The sequence below is a fragment of the Labrus bergylta genome, chromosome 16 (genome assembly GCF_963930695.1).
Source record: "Labrus bergylta chromosome 16, fLabBer1.1, whole genome shotgun sequence".
Lineage (NCBI taxonomy): Eukaryota > Metazoa > Chordata > Actinopteri > Labriformes > Labridae > Labrus > Labrus bergylta.
Window position 1 is genome coordinate 17,134,839 of NC_089210.1, and position 17,277 is coordinate 17,152,115.

At 38.2% G+C, this 17,277-nt stretch overlaps 2 protein-coding genes and 1 long non-coding RNA gene across 3 annotated transcripts in view; all 3 read left to right on the plus strand.

Moving 5' to 3' along the window:
* LOC109980080 (uncharacterized) overlaps nucleotides 1-17,277 on the plus strand; it is a 219,568-nt gene that overhangs the window by 121,817 nt on the left and 80,474 nt on the right. The gene's annotated exons all lie outside the window — the stretch shown is intronic.
* On the plus strand, nucleotides 1,944-16,304 carry LOC109979356 (immunoglobulin mu heavy chain-like). The gene is made up of 7 exons (XM_065964740.1): nucleotides 1,944-2,077; nucleotides 2,171-2,485; nucleotides 5,958-6,008; nucleotides 7,369-7,650; nucleotides 7,833-8,069; nucleotides 15,592-15,833; nucleotides 16,170-16,304. The coding sequence occupies exons 1-7, from the start codon at nucleotides 2,029-2,031 to the stop codon at nucleotides 16,302-16,304; spliced, it is 1,311 nt and encodes a 436-aa protein (XP_065820812.1). The 5' UTR covers nucleotides 1,944-2,028.
* LOC109979355 (uncharacterized) lies at nucleotides 4,214-5,380 on the plus strand. The gene is made up of 2 exons (XR_003806547.2): nucleotides 4,214-4,400; nucleotides 4,489-5,380. It is a non-coding gene; the product is annotated as an uncharacterized lncRNA (long non-coding RNA).

The window sequence follows — 17,277 nt, forward strand, 5'->3', positions numbered from 1 at the left end:
AAGCCATCTAACATTTAATTTCCAGTTCAAACAGACAAAAACTGAGACCCAAGTTAATTCAGTCCATGTGAGGAGGAGTCAATGCAAAACTCTGATGTGTTCCTCCTCTACTTATGTGAGAGCAGAGAGGACGACAGAGAACAGTGGACACACAGTTGAACATGATGGACTATAGGACAGGACTGCTGCTTTTTACTGTCTGCTGAGCAGGTGATGATCATCAAAGTCTTATTTTTCTCTTGATGTGTGCCAAATATGTTCAATTGACTTTGTTAAATGTCTTTACAGGTGTTAAAGCTCAGACTCTGACAGAATCTGAAGCAGTGCTTAAAAGGCCTGGAGAATCCCACAGACTGACCTGTTCAGCCTCTGGATTCACATTCAGCAACTACCATATGAACTGGGTCAGACAGGCTGCAGGAAAAGGACTGGAGTGGATCGCCTGGGTTGAGCGTGATAATGACAGAAAATTCTACTCTCAGTCAGTTAAAGGCCGGTTCACCATCTCCAGAGACAACAGCAGACAGCAGGTGTATCTGCAGATGAACAGTCTGAAGACTGAAGATTCTGCTGTTTATTATTGTGCCAGAGACCCACAGTGACACAGGAGGAAGTAACGCTGTACAAAAACAGTCAAAGTAGCATTTCACATTACATCAGTAACCTCACTGACTGGGATGTGTTAAGTAGCTGTACAGAATCCTTTGCTATTTATGTCTAGTGGACCTATGGAGCTTGTTCAATTCAGAATCAGGGATATAGTCCTTAACATACAGACTCAGAACAAGATGGAGTGACTGATTCCAAAACCAAAAACTGATTCGGCTACAAAGTAATGAGAAAATGATAAACCTGATGTAGGAGTTATTACTCTCTCTACAATAAATGGAGTGGTTTACTGCTCCTCTCTCTTACACTGCTAATGTCAACCAGAAGTATATCAGCAGTTCTTCATTTTATTGAATTACATTTTAAAAGGATACTCAACAGGAATAAAGCACAGACATACTTTCCCTGTCAGAATAATTTTTAGGTTTGTAATTACCGTAGGCTTCACCACTTGAACGAAAAATCAATACCCACAAACATCCAGACCTCTTAAATCTTCACCAAGGATCCTGGAAAGGACTTTTAAACTAAACGTTAAACAACAACAAATGATTAAATAGACTAATAAAACAATAGTCTTTTCTTTCTCAATGCTGGGTCCTTAAAGCTTGAGAGGGCAGATATAGGTTTGTGTGTGAAGACATGTGCTCCCCTCTTATTGTTGTATGAACTGACAAAACTGCATCCTGCCGACTCACTCAGCTGTGTATTACTGAGTCTGTGTACGCTCCACTGACACAAATCACCAAAAGACCAGCACAACTAATCCAGAGCAATGCAGTTCAATCACACATAATGTTGACTTTATAAAGACAACACACTCTGATAAGTATGATGTGAGGAATCTTTATGTATTCACAGAACAATAGAGGATTTTTGTTTTACCTGTACATGAGGAAGAATAGCGTGCTATAAACCCAATCAGACTTCCACTGCAGCCGACATCAGTGCAGAAAAAAACGTAGAGAAGCTTGATTGTTCCTGAATATTTATAGATTAATGTTGTGTATCGTGATCCCAAGAAATGCTTGGGGAAACATTTAATTCAGTGCTCATGGAATCGGGTAGAAAATATCATCTGATAACATATCTACATTAACAATATAGCTTCATCTCAAACACACAAGCTACAATATTCCCTTTTGCATATCAAGATGAAAAGTAAGAGATCATCATTTCAAGAAAAAAACATGCTTTGCGATCTGCCATGACTGTGATATTTTAGAGTTTGCTCTGTTGCTGAAGATATTCTCTTCTTATGGAAATGTATCAGTCACAGTTTCTCTTTTGAACCTGTAGAGGGAGGTCTATGCAAACTCGTCCTCTCTTATAAACACACCGTCAGTAACTTGAGGCAGATCAATCGGACAGTTCTGAACACTTTTGAAAATCTGAGATCAGACAGCACTGAACAGAGGAATGGGTAAAAGTAGTATCTGGAGTTTATTACTTGTAGTTACTATTCATGGTGAGACAATCCATCCTGCTTTAATACTTTGTGTAAATGTCAAACCTTTTTTTCAAGTTTTGTTGATAATGATCAATATTTCTATGACCACAGGAGTTTGGAGTGAGATCAGACTGGAGCAGTCTCCCTCTGAGGTGAAAAGACCTGGAGAGACAGTGAAGATGTCATGTATCATATCTGGGTTTGACATGACGAGCGACTATATCCACTGGATCAGACAGAAACCAGGGAGAGCTCTGGAGTGGATTGGGAGGATGGATGCTGGCAGCAATTCTGCTAGCTATGCAAGCTCCTTTCAAAGTCGCTTCAATATGACAGAAGATGTGCCCAGCAGCACTCAGTTCCTCCAGATCCAGACACTGACAGCAGCAGATTCTGCTGTTTACTTCTGTGCTCGTGAAGACACAGCTGCACAAAAACCTCCACAGAGAATCAGCAGTGTGATCTCAATCATATCTGTTTTTTCATACCATCATACTAAGAGTTATTGATTTGATTTACCAAGAAAAAGAAGACATGAGACAAGTCTACAGTGTTCACTGAATTACGTGATTTAAACAGACCCAACATAAATCATAGTGCAAGTGTGAAATCCAGTGCAAGCAAGCAGTTGGAAACATTTGGCAATAGTGGCAAAATTAAAAGAATCCTGGCTGGGCAGAGAAAGTAGAATAAATAATTAGAGCCCGACAGATTAATCAGCCAGCCAATAATGTCGGCCAATGTTTCGTTTACTATTAAATATAGATATATAGATATTTACTATTGGTATTGGCTAATGTTATTGCAGATATGCGTCGATATCACTGCAGTTATTCACCAGTCAAATCGCCTTTTAGTTGAGTGTCATTGTATTACACTATCAGTTCTCTTTCACCAGCAGAGGGCGCTCTTTGGATTACAACAAGCATTATTACTCCAAAGAGTCAAGTGAAGCACGTCCATGCGCAGTTACTTTTCAGTTCAGTGAGCATCTTGTCTTCATGAAATATCTTTTCCACAAGTGGTATCACTGCATTTGAGGTATAAACAAAATCCCTTCGTATATATCTATATTATCTATCCAGCTCTACAAACAGAAAATACATTTAAGAAAGATATCGGCCAATATATCAGTACCAGTTTTTTTTCTCTTCCTAATTTTGATATCTGTATCAGCCCTGAAAATCACTTATTGCTCAGGTCCTACGAACAATCACAACAACCACAACAGATAATACAGACTTATGGCTACAATGCCAATTATGTGTAATATAAGTGAATATATGATTAAACCTTTATGAATAATTGCAGTCAATCAGGTCTCATATTCTTCTTTTCTCTGTTTACTGCCTGGTCACTGATGGAATTTATTTCCAGTTCCTGTGAGCAGTTTTTTTTAGCTTGATATTGTACGGACTGAAAGTAAAATTCCTATGAACGTCCTACAAAAGCAAATGAGATGATCTGGAAGAAGATTGTTCTTTTTTTATTCTTTTTAATCTCTTTCACCGCAGGGTGTTTGTCGGGAAAGACGATACACAGCACTCTGCCAAACTCCACACAAATGATTCATAAGTGATGTTTTGATGGTTAAAAGATGCAAGATGATTTATTTTATCAGAAAATACAACTTTTCTCCAGCACAGGACAAGACCAGCATAAAGAGAAGATATGCTGCGTTGACAAATATCAAACACAAATGATAAGTTCTTCACTGTCAATTTAAGCTAGCAGAGACAAAGGAAAATCTCCTAAAATGAGGTAAACAGTGAAAGTTTCAGAGTCAACACCCTCAAGTAATTCTCTAAATATCATTAATGCTTTCCCAATCCACTCAACACATATTCGTTGCGATAAAAAGACTTTCACAATCCTTTCAGATGAAAATATGTTTGCATGTTTTCCCAAACTGATTGTTACAAATCTGACACAGAGTACAGGATCAACTCGTTTTATGTTCTTCGTGTCTAACCAGCCTTGAAAACTCCATTCATTTAAAAACACATCTAGTGTAGAGAGATGAAGCAGAATCTACTTTTCATATATGTTTTTTTCCAAAGCAACAAACATCAGAGAGTAAGTACAACACAAGCAAGGATCTAGAGAAGAGGAAGTAACGTCTGGTTCAGACTGCACCAGTCAAATGATGTTGAAACTGACGTTGAATCTTCATGCTTTTCATTTTTAGATATGTGAGGTGTGGCAATGCAAATGTTCCCTTTTTCCATTGCTTTTAATCTCCCTGCAACTTGAGAACACACCAATCCAACAACCAGATTTACACACATTTTTACAATGACTTTATCCGGGTGTTTAACGTTTCTCATGCTATCAGTTTCTGGTAAATACACACACATATATAGCCTTGTCTTTGTATGTGTCAGGGTTTGTGTGTGGCTCTGTTCTGATCAGTCTGTTTTTCTCCACAGTGGTGCGCAGTCAGACTCTGACTGAGTCTGAACCGGTGGTAAAAAGTCCTGGAGAATCCCACAAACTCACCTGTACGTACACAGGAATATCAGACGGTGATGCACGTATCAGCTGGATCAGACAGGCTGAAGGAAAAGGACTGGAGTGGGTTTCCTTCATTTCTGCTCCGAGTGGAAGCACTAAATCTTATTCCACGTCAGTCAAGAATCGCTTCACCATATCAAGAGACAACGATGTGGACCAGGTGTATCTGCACATGAACAGCCTGACAGCTGAAGACTCTGCTGTTTATTATTGTGCCAGAGACCCACAGTGATACAGGAAGTCAGAGAGCTGTACAAAAACTGCTGCAGATGTTACTGTGTCTGACTAATGACTCACTGAAAGTTATGTAAAAAACAAACAAAAAAACAACAGTTTTTGTTTAGATTCACCCTTTTTTTAAACACCATGCCCTGACCCCAAGTTATCCTCCACAGATACAAATTGAAGTAGGAATAGTTCTAACACTAAGAAATGGAGAATGGTAACTGGACTTGAGCTTGTATAGCATTTGTATAGTCTTCTGACTACTAGTGCTTTTACACCCAAGGTCAGACCTACACATTCACACACTGATGGTAGAGGCTGCTATGTGAAGTGACCATCAGTGTTAACTCATCCATTCATACACATTCATACGCCACCAAAGAAGCAGCAGTAGCAACTCGGGTTAAATGTCTTGCCCAAGGACACGTAGGCTATGTAGCTGCAGGAGCTGGGGATCAAACCCCAACCTTTCAGTTGAGAGACAGCCTACTCTACCACTAAGCCACAGCTGCCATACTCATGACTGATCCCTCCAATTGACTTATGGTCTGTGCAAACTTATTAAATTAACTTGCAAACTTATTACGTTTTTAATTCTCATTACAAAATGTTTGATCATTTGTTTTGATATTTAGACAATAAAATGTATTTTTAACAATAGATTCCTAAAATAAAAGATTGTGATGCTTTAGTTTGAGGATTATCATAGATAATTGAAGAATAGGCATCATCTTCTATTCACCATCATCTGAATTCTTGTTTCTCAAATATTCAGATTAATATGCATACATAAGCCAAAGTATCACAATGATTCATTATGACAAATTATCAATTATAAGATGAAGAAAATTATAGAATTTAATATATAATATCTCACATTGAACTATAAGGAAACTAACGTGTAATGGTTTTTATAAGCAGATTTTTAGGTAAAAGTTGTTTATTTAGTAGTTTGAAGTCGTAGGTAGTTCATGTATGTAAATGTTATTCTTAGTAAATCTCAACTTTAAAAAGAGTCAAAGACTCAACATGAACATACACTTATAGGGGGACACTAGAGTTTCCTACAGATCAGGACTTGGTGGTTTTCAAACCTTTAATAAGGTGTTTTTCTGGTTCTTCAGGTTTTTGTTGAAGCGTTGAGTTGAGATGTATCACTGTGCTTACTTTGACTACTGGGGTCAAGGGACTGCAGTCACTGTTAATTCAGGTAAGTCACTTTAAAACCTTATTTTTAGTGATTACTATATTTATCTTTTTTTAACTGATTTTTGATGCTTGAGAAGTTGGACCCGGTCGTAATGTTTAGGTTTACAAATAGCAGAATCAGAAAGTAGAGACAGTTGGTTGGTAATGCAGCTGTTTCCTTGAAAGCATTAGAAAACGGCTTTCTTGGCATTACAACTCTATGCAGGACAGGGTTTTAAGTAAACATGACTTTGTCTGGATTTTAACTGCTGCTGGGGAGGACCTCAGAATTTTTTCCCCACATTAATATTCACCAACTTTTAATTTTGTGGATATTCACAAGACCTCATACTGTGTGATGAGAGGTAAGACTACCGTTGAGCTGAGATATATTTAAGTTTTCTGTGTGAAAGGTCTCTGTGTGAAAGTATAAAATAAATATAAAGTAAATCGCAGGAAAATTGACCTTCATAGGACTTTATTTTCGCAATGAAGATTAAATTGTTGACCGTTGATATTGAGAGCATAGCTCATAAAATAACTTTCTCCCACAAATTGGCAACTATTAAACAATAGGCTTACATAAATATTCTAAATACTCATTTAATACATTATATATACAAATTATATTATTATCATGACATCTTAAGGTTTTGCTTATGTGAGGTTCTTTCATTAGTATGTTCACCTCCAATCCGTTGACTGGTGTTGACCAGACAAACAAAAATAAGATGAATGTTAGATTTTCTCATATTGTTTTCAAAATATTGTCTTATATTTGTTTACTGTGCAAGCTGGCTAAATAAATTCAAAAAGTTGAAAGGTGTGAGGATTTCTGGAATGAACGTTATCTACATTTTTATTTAATCAGTAACCGTTTCTTTATTAAGTACATTTAAAAAATATATATATATTATTCAAACATTTTTTTCTGACAAGGATACGGGTTTAAGGAATGGGTTTTCATAATACCTCCATTTTCCGTCTATTAAAGACAATCTGGTATCCACGATTATGTGAGTTTTAATGAAGATGGAAAATTAATTTTTAATACTTTATAGACTGAATAAATAAAATATCGGGGGGAAAAATTGCAGCTGAAAACAAAACATCAAAATAATGTAAAACAATGAGATAGTTATGAGATAGGGGCGGGCAGTAGCTCAGTCTGTAGGGACTTTGGTTGGGAAGCGGAGGGTCAGCAGCTCATTCCCCCTCACTCTGACTATTTGATTGATTGATCTAACATAGAGCACTTTGGGTCTGCCTTTTGTTATTCTGTCATTAAAATATAAAATCTATTTTGTTTACATTTAAAAAAGGCAGTTGTGATAATAATCAGTAATTTCTATTAATTTGGCTTTATAAAATCTTTTCTAAAGGAACTGCACCGACTCTGTTCCCTGTGGTTCAATGCGGCTCTGGGACTGGAAATCAAATCACTGTTGGTTGTCTGGCTCATGACTTCATCCCAAACAGTACTTTCCAGTGGACGGATGACAGCGGGACCAGTTTACCTTCTGTACAACATCCTGCAACTGTCAATGACAACAAATTCACAGGTCTTAGTCTGGCCCGAGTATCCAAATCTGACTGGGATTCAAGGAACTCTTTTAACTGTGCTTTGACGTATCCTGGAGGATCCAAAAGTGTCAAAGTTGAAAGTAGTTGATTTTTAACCTTCTATCATGGCTCTTTTACGTTTTGTCCAAATGCATTTTCTTGTTTTTATGTTCTGAATTGTCTATATATTTCCAATTTTCATCCAGTATTATTGAAGAAATTCTTTCAGCTTGATCTGATTTCAACTTAATCTCTATCTCTGCTCTTTCATTCACTTGCGTAGTGCCCGAACTCCCTCCAAAGATAACGTTGGTATTGGTGCCAAGAGGAGACACTCAGGCTCTGATGTGTTCAATTTATGATTTTTTTCCCAATGAATTGACGGTAAAATGGAAGAAAAATGAAATAGAAGAAACTGGCTTCACTACTTGGCCCCCCAAATCATTCAGGAACATGTTTTCAGCTGTCAGTGTTCTGAATGTGAAGAACACAGACTGGGACAGTAAAGCCGTGTACACATGTGAGGTGAAACACAAAGTTTTCTATTTCTATGATTTCAGAGAAAGAAAGGCTAACTGGCTTTTATCAAGCCAGCTAACTCGACTCACCTGAGCATGCCACACATGTGTTCCAGACGGACAATGGTGTGTAAAATCACAGCGGTCAATATAGTGTAGATGATTTCGGTTAGTTTTAGCTGGCTTTTATCAACCTAGCTAGGTCGACTCACCTGGAAATTCCTGCTCTTTGTTCATTTGAAGGTCGGATGTGTTGCAGACGGGCAATGGCAGAAATTTACGACAAATGTACAGAAAGTGATTTCAGTTTCTTATAACATTTTCTAGAGTTTTCCTGTGAAGGATTTTGGCTTTTTTTTTTTTACAAAGATACACAACACACTCAGGCTTCCCCTCAATAGTTGATCAAATTTCAAGTTTAATACTCCAACTAGAAGCTGCATCATCGTTCGTCTGAGTGTCTGTCAGTCCTTTTCAAGTGTTACTTACCTTTACGAAAGGTGGACTTGTGAGGAAGATAAGTTGCATGTTTTTTATGTTATGTGAGAGAGTCCAGATAAGCTCTAGTCAAGTCAAGATCCAATGAATTATGTTGGGAACTGTAGGTGAGTAAAGCACCTGTTTTATGCGGCATTACTATGAAGCCACACAACCATTCTCCACTAGCTACAAAGTTTTCTAGTGAGAAGCCTAAAACAAACTGATTCATCTGCAAGGTCTTCAATCTACAGCTCAGAGGGCCAAAGTGACAGAACTCTCCGTGCTGTTCTAGTTAATAATCAAATTAATATAATAATCATTTGTTGGGGGGCACCGATAGCCTAGTGGTTAGTGTGCAAACCCCATGTAACCCCCTCTCTCTCTCTAATTTCTGACTTCTTTCCACTGTTTCCTATATCTAAATAAAGGTATAAAATAAATATATCATGATTTGTTGACTAGCAGACGCCAAGCCTAGAATAAAGACTACTAGTCGACTAGAAAACTATTTAGAGGCGTCAGCCCTACATACTAAAACACACCTTCGTTATGTACCTCTGGATGTTTGAGTAAGCGTCCAATTCCACGTCTCCATGTTGCTGGTCGGCGTTCTTTCCCACCACATGCTCGGCTCTGATGAACACAAACAATCAGAGTAGGATAATCAAACAGAGGGAAGAAATCTGGAGAAAGACCTTCTTGTCTTAATATCCAAAATTACCGTCACATCAGAGCTCCACAGTTTCTATCTATCCTGACCTTATGTGTACAACTCCTTGTAAGGGAATTATTTGACTATTGTGACTGAAAAAAATAAAAAAATAATGAAAAGAGTTATGAGTTCATCATCAACCAGTTTATGATCAGAGAGAGCAACGCATGCTCTACTTCCTCAGAAGTTCACAGAACAACTTGGGTGAAATATCTCCTGATTTTTAAACTAAATATTTCAAAAATGATGGCAGATTTTCCAGCAGCTTCCAGACTAGGTGACCCTTAAACTCCTGTCAGTGCGTTATATATTACTGCACAGCTGGGCATCCTTGGACACACTTTTTATGACGGTTTAGATTGCATTATCAATTATATACGTTGTTTTCTATCAGGAACAATTTTGGCTGGTGTGGATACCCTCTATTCATGTTCCACAGTAAAGTTAGTTTAATGTTGTAGGGCTGTCACCATTAACTAGTAAATTGTGATTAATTAAGGTCTGAAATGAATGCATCATTATGTTTTTCAAAGCACATGCTATTTTGTCCCTTTAGCCTCCCCGTAGATAGTCGTCCTCAGTGTCTCCCTGTAGTCTCAGTGATGTAAAAGAAGGACACTGCTGCATCTTTGAATGTCTCATTTCACTTTAAAAAACTCTCAGACAGCTCAGCTGACAAGTCCAAAGTAATATCTACCTTATGACATCACACATTGACCTCATGACATCACACATTGACCTTATGACATCACACATTGACCTTTGTTGCCATTCCTTTGAGCAGTTTGACGTCAGTTTGGGATCCCTAACCACTTACTGTTTCCGTGCTTAAGTTCATGTTGTAACCTTCCATCTACCAGAAGGGCCTTACTGTATTTCAAAACAAAAGGATTGAATTCAACCAGCAAGTAGAGTATTCTCAGCTAAAGAGAGTACAAAAATTCACAATAAAAGTTAGCATTTTTTGTAAATGCGAAAATGGAATTTTGAACATGTGTTTAAAAATGCGATTAATCCCAATTAACTATTGAAATGTTTTGATTAATAAATGTAATCATTTAAAATACACTATTTATAAAAATATAAATAGTGTAAATAATTTTCCCTCTTTTTTGAGGTAACTGGAGTGACAGTCTCACAGGATATCTACCAGGACTAATTGACTAGTTTCATTCATTTTATTCATTTAGCATTGGATGTAACTAAACATAATCAAATAACAGAAGCTCAAATGTATTTATGAAGGTAAAATGTGGAGAAAAAAACTCTACTAAGGATTAATGAGCACTTTACTATAGCTGTTACACTCTGGATTACAGATCTTATCATCCAGATGTGAGAAAACTTGTTAGACACAAACCACACATCCTCATGACTATTATTTTATATTTTTCACAATACTGTTTACAGTGTAAACCTTAGCTATGTAGCCTGTCAGTAACCATCACATGAACACAGACAGTGCAACATAGCTAAATATAATAAATGTTTAACCATAACTGATTCACCACTTCTACTTGGTGTGAAGAAAAACGTCAACAGAAGATGCTAACTCCTCGACGAACCTTCAACGTTTCCGGCTCATTCCTCTCGTCTCGACGATATTAAAACTTAGGAATGTGTTTTTCTTCTTCTCTTACAGAAGAGATGCTATGCTTCCATCTGGTAGATAACGACCTGTGCAGTCTTGCTACATTGTTTACAGTCCAACAAGAAACTTGTGATCTGTAAATCAAGATCATGTTATTGGACATCATCCACCATGTGGTCATACATACAATTATTTATTCAATCCATTCTTGCTCTGTTCACCAAAGTGCTTTACAGCCCACACAGAAATACTGTTTGCAAATAAGAGAAGGAAATGACCTTGCCCTTTCTCTGGAATTTATCTGGCTAAGTAGCACCTACTCAACAAATTTCTTCTTTAACAGGCTGTTAGATCAAGAGATTAAAGTCGAATATTAACGATCAGAGCACAAGAGTTAAAAAATGAATAATGTAGTTTTTGTTATAAAACCACTAGAGTGCTGTCAGTGACAGTTATTTAAAGTTGACCTTCAGATCTTCTGTTCTCATTGATCTAAACTCATTTAGGCAAAGCACTCTGATGAAGTTTTTGCATTTAGTCAAACAGGTTTCAGTTCCTCTGCAGCTGGTTTTCACTCAAGGCTGTGGGAGTTTCTCTAAATGTCTTTGTGCTCAAACATCTGCGAACACTGAAACAAAACTATCAGAATCCAGAGTGTCAATGCAAATCTGCAGCGTTAGGCTTTCTACACGACCACAGCTGCACTCACTGGACAACGAGTGCAAACAGGAGGAACACAAAAGCTTATAAATATTCTGCTTCTATAACACAAAACGTTAAAATCACTCATAGGTTGTAACTTATTCATGACTATGCTGCTAACAGTTCATGAATAAAGTTCATATCAATTCAGCTGGCAGTTAAACAGTTAGCAAGACATGGAAAGTATTTTTCAGAAAACATAATTTTCTTGATTTGAAAAAACAACAACAAAGAAACTCAGCATGACTCCATGATTGTGTTGAGATAAATAAATTGAACCCAAAAGCATGTTTAACAAAAAAAAATTCACACGAATTGCAGGCACAGTGTAAGAGCTAAAACTGGGGGTCTCTTGTACGACCATTTACTGCAGTGCTTTATGTTGACTGTGGGTGTCGCTGTAAGACTTCTGCTCAGGTATGCATATTAGAAAGAGTCAGGTGTGTGATCCAGGAAGGTTTCTGAACGTGAGGTTTGCTGTTACTGTGAGTTTGGGGAAGTTTGTTTGGCTCAGTGATGGACTTTAATTCACATTGTTGCATGTTTGGATCAATGAACTGTTCTAACCACAACCCGGTGTGGCTGTCAGTCATTTGTAAAGGTTGAGTGTAAACTAAGGAAAAGCGTGTCAGCCAGGTCACTCCTTGATCAAGCATCTCAACAACTCAGTACTAGACTGACCTCCTTTACACACAGCGTTAAGTTCAAACTATATAAAATGGAAAATATTGACTTCAAAACTTCAAACCTACATCACTAATCTGTTTTAGAAAACAGTGAAATAACATAATCTTCTTCTGGTGGGTTTTATGGCAGTAATGGAATCGTTAAGTGCTGCATTACCGCCATCTACTGGACAGAGTGAGTGCTTCCTTTTAATGTCCATTCTATAACTCGGACACAACTGAGTTTGCACAAGTCCTTCCCTCAGTGTGAAATCAAGTTTGTCTCCATCTTCCGGAAACCTTTTGGCACTATCCGGCATCATCTTAATACGTTCTGACTTACAACAGCGATACCCGCAGCACAATTTAACCTGACAACAAAAAAGAGAAAAAGAAAAAGAGAGCAATATCAGAAAAAAAGTTCAAATGTTGGTGTTTGTGTAAAGAAAGCGACTTATTTCTCAAATTTTCTCTGAGGAGGAGTCAATGCAAATCTCTGATGTGTTCCTCCTCTACTTATGTGAGTGCAGAGAGGACGACAGAGAACAGTGGACACACAGTTGAACATGATGGACTATAGGACAGGACTGCTGCTTTTTACTGTCTGCTGGGCAGGTGATGATCATCACTCATCTTTACTCTTAAAAGTCTTCTGAAAGTGTCACATCTGATGGTTTTCTTTTCTGTCTCTTCGGGTGTTGATGGTCAGACTCTGACAGAATCTGAAGCAGTGGTTAAAAGGCCTGGAGAATCCCACAGACTGACCTGTTCAGCCTCTGGATTCACATTCAGCAGCTCCTGGATGGCTTGGGTCAGACAGGCTCCTGGAAAAGGACTGGAGTGGATCGCTTATATTAGTAATGGTGGTGGTAGCCAATACTACTCTAATTCAGTCAAAAGCCGGTTCACCATCTCCAGAGACAACAGCAGACAGCAGCTGTATCTACAGATGAACAGTCTGAAGACTGAAGACACTGCAGTGTATTACTGTGCCAGAGACCCACAGTGACACAACCCATCAGTAGAGCTGAACAAAAACCCCTCAGAGCCTGAACACCAGTAACATGAAGCCATCAGAGAAGGAGCCCTCACACCAATAATGATCATAACACCAATAAAACTGACAGCAGTATAATAAGGATATTAATACGAATCCAATCTTACTACTCAATCGCATCTAGTTGAAATAAAAAAAAATCAGGAACATTCATTAGCTTGAAGGAAGAACAAGCTGGGAAATTCAGATCAGACGTCATGTTTAGGGGGGTTTCTTGGTCTCTGTTAGATAGGACAGCTTTAGAGAAACAGGCAATGTGGGGATGCTTCAGGATCACGGGTCAAATTCTGACAAGTACAGCAAGGACAATAGCCGTATATATATATATATATATATATATATATATATATATATATATATATATATATATATAAATATTATAATACGAGTTTATCACAATTTACTCCTGGACTAGAGAACAACTAAGCATCTCTGCTTTGGATCCCACATGCTAAAACTCTAACACATACCAAAGAAAACAGTATGTTACATCAATATTTTCTAACAGGAATTTTGGAGAACCTCAGGCATCTGTTCTTGACTTTCTGCTTTTCCTTTATGTATGACAGTCTGTCCTGGGACCTCTTTCTCTGACTCTATTAGCTCCATTCAGACCATCATTGATGCTTCATATGTTTGATTGTATGCAAATTCAGTGAGCTTCCTTGTTACTCAGCTATAAAAACTTCCCATCAGGCCGTCAGTGGAGTTCACAGCACGTCACTTTCAACATCAACCATGTTTTCTGTAGCTCTGCTGCTGCTGCTGGCAGCTGGATGTGAGTCTGTCTGCATCTGTCAAAGTCAACAGTTCTTCTTCTGCAGTTTAACTTGATCATTTCTTAATAAACATGTTCTCTTTTTAACAGGTGTGAAGTGTGAACAGTTGACACAGCCAGCCTCTGTGACTGTGCAGCCAGGTCAGAGTCTGACCATCACCTGTCAGGTCTCTTATTCTGTTAGCAGCTACTACACAGCCTGGATCAGACAGCCTGCAGGGAAAGGACTGGAGTGGATTGGAATGAGATCCACTGGATACACTTTCTACAAAGATTCACTGAAGACTCAGTTCAGTATCGACTTAGACTCTTCCAGAAAAATAGCGACTCTAAACGGACTGAATATGCAGCCTGCAGACACTGCAGTGTATTACTGTGCAAGAGACCCACAGTGACACAATCTATCAGTAGAGCTGAACAAAAACCCCTCAGAGACTGAACACCAGTAACATGAAGCCACCAGAGGAGGAGCCCTCACACCAATAATGATTAACACCAAGCACTGAACCAGGGGAACAGAGACTTTTCCATTGCTGCCCCTCTCCCTCTGGATCTCTCTCCCCAAACACACCTGAGACTTTACGGACCTGCCACAATTCAAATCACTGATAGAAACATTATAAACACTGCTTTAGATTGCTAATGTTTCTTTTTGTACCATTGTTTAAAAGTGTTTTTCTTTAAATGCGACTCTGTAAAACAAATAAATTAAATGTATTATAATTATATTTATACATATTAAACACCAGTTCACTTTTACAGTCAGGAGAAAAACAGCTGTAAGACATTATGAAAATACCTTTGTATTCAACAGAATAACTCACAATTATCAGGATCACATTCACATTAGTAACTGAACCAGAGGTCTTTAGCTTCCTCTATGGTGATCTTATTCAATCAAACTTTTAGAAAATGAGATTTTAATACCACTGTTGTTCTCTGATACCCTGAGCCCATGTGACAAAATCCTCCATGAATGTTGAGAACAGAAGACACCATCAAAGAACATGATGGGGATTAACTTCCTGTTAGATGTGAATATTTTTGGTACATGTGATCACAGATGTTACTTTATGTTCAATAACTGTCAAAAAGTGGAGCTGTGTGTTATTCTGCTTTGTGCTCTTACTGATTGGCTGCCTGAGTTGATGAACCGAAAAAAATAAACTAATGATTAATAACTTAAAAGGACACTTGTGTTTAGAATTTAATTCCAAAAGTAAAGAAGTGATATCCAAATAAAATGATTTTCTTATCTCTCTGAGGAGGAGTCAATGCAAATCTCTGATGTGCTCCTCCTCTACTTATGTGAGTGCAGAGAGGACGACAGAGAACAGTGGACACACAGTTGAACATGATGGACTATAGGACAGGACTGCTGCTTTTTACTGTCTGCTGGGCAGGTGATGATCATCACTCATCTTTACTCTAAAAAGTGTTCTGAAAGTGTCACATCTGATGGTGATGATCATCAAAGTCTTAGTTTTCTCTTGTTGTGTGCCAACTATGTTCAATTGACTTTTTTAAATGTCTTTACAGGTGTTGATGGTCAGACTCTGACAGAATCTGAAGCAGTGGTTAAAAGGCCTGGAGAATCCCACAGACTGACCTGTTCAGCCTCTGGATTCACATTCAGCAGCTACCATATGAGCTGGGTCAGACAGGCTCCTGGAGAAGGACTGGAGTGGATCGCTTTTATTAGTAGTGGTAGTGGTAGCATCTACTACTCTAATTCAGTCAGAAGCCGGTTCACCATCTCCAGAGACAACAGCAGACAGCAGGTGTATCTGCAGATGAACAGTCTGAAGACTGAAGATTCTGCTGTTTATTATTGTGCCAGAGACCCACAGTGACACAGGAGGAAGTAACACTGTACAAAAACTTAACGTGTCAAAAAGTACACTCTCTGTGTTTCATTTATAGAATAAGCTTCAGTTGGATGTAAAAAAATGAAGTTTCAGTTCTTGTGCATCTCTGGTATTCTGCCACATGTTGTTTAAGAAAACTGATAAAATCTCATATTTAGTGGATCTGACTGTTAACGTGAATCTTCTTGTTTGAAGCAGCTTGTCCTTGTACCTTTTAACTAAGGGCATGTGTCGTCCCCACAACCACAGCCTGACGCCCAGCCTCCACCATCCGACTGTGTCGACCCTACAACCACCGCCGTCCACATTCATGCTCAGTCTGCTCCGACCTCCACCTCAGCGGCAAGGAAGTGTGGACAACAGGAACACGAGGAATACAAATGAGAAATCCTTCCTGCATATCATCCCATATGCTCTTTTGTAAAGTTTCTTGAGATAACAATTGTAATGAATTGATGCTATTCACATAATGATTGATTGGTTGACTGAATGTGTCTGTCTCTCCTTAATTGTTAAAAAGAGTGATTTTAACACCTATTGAAATGATGTGTGACAAAACTGAAGTTTTAATGAAGGGAAACATCTTTACAATTCATCCTAGTTTTGAATCATTGAATGACTCTTTGGTATAAGCTGATCTTCTGTCATGAGTATGTTGATTAGGTGACTGTGTTTCCTCACAGTGTGTGTTTGAGTATTTATGTGTTAGAGGACACTAGTTTAGTTCAGCTTCATCATCATTCATGTTCTCTGTACTGTAGCTCTGATACTGATGTTCACAGCAGCATCCTGAGAGGAGATTTTAAACTATTAAAAACACATCAGAATGACAAAATTAGTAACTGAATTAATGGAGATCATGTTGGTTAGTGTTTCCACACGTGAGATCTGTATTGATCTCATCCAGCAAGACTCAGTGGTCGTGCAGCCTGGACAGGATACCGCTGGTCTTATGTTTCCAGTTTGATCGGACTGAGTGAAGGAAACCGATGGACTGGATCTTGTATTGCTTTGGAGAAAGACACATTTTAAATACCTGCGCTGTGAGGATTTTCATTTTCTGCACACACACTTAAAACAAAATAGTGATAATAGGCCATGTTTACACAACAATGATTTCATCCTAGTAATAATTACCAAAGACACCAGCCTGTTAAAAAAAAAAAAAAACTTGTGCAAACCCGAAGCACACCATAAATGATGAGGCACCACGCACAGAGAGTGTTATGCGTATAGGGAGGGGTGGGTCAGAGTAACTCTGCTGCAGAATGAGTATGTTTAGACGACCTGCAGAAAAGATCATGTTGGGGCTTTAAGCAGTGATGCAACCAAAAGGTCAAATAGACTGCTGTGTATT

Excerpts from the sequence above, each read along its gene's own strand:
- LOC109979356 (XM_065964740.1), top strand. The coding sequence starts at position 2,029 with ATGGGTAAAAGTAGTATCTGGAGTTTATTACTTGTAGTTACTATTCAT. Across the intron at positions 2,078-2,170 it reads ACTTGTAGTTACTATTCATG|GAGTTTGGAGTGAGATCAGA; the intron begins GTGAGACAATCC and ends CTATGACCACAG. Across the intron at positions 6,009-7,368 it reads TGCAGTCACTGTTAATTCAG|GAACTGCACCGACTCTGTTC; the intron begins GTAAGTCACTTT and ends TCTTTTCTAAAG.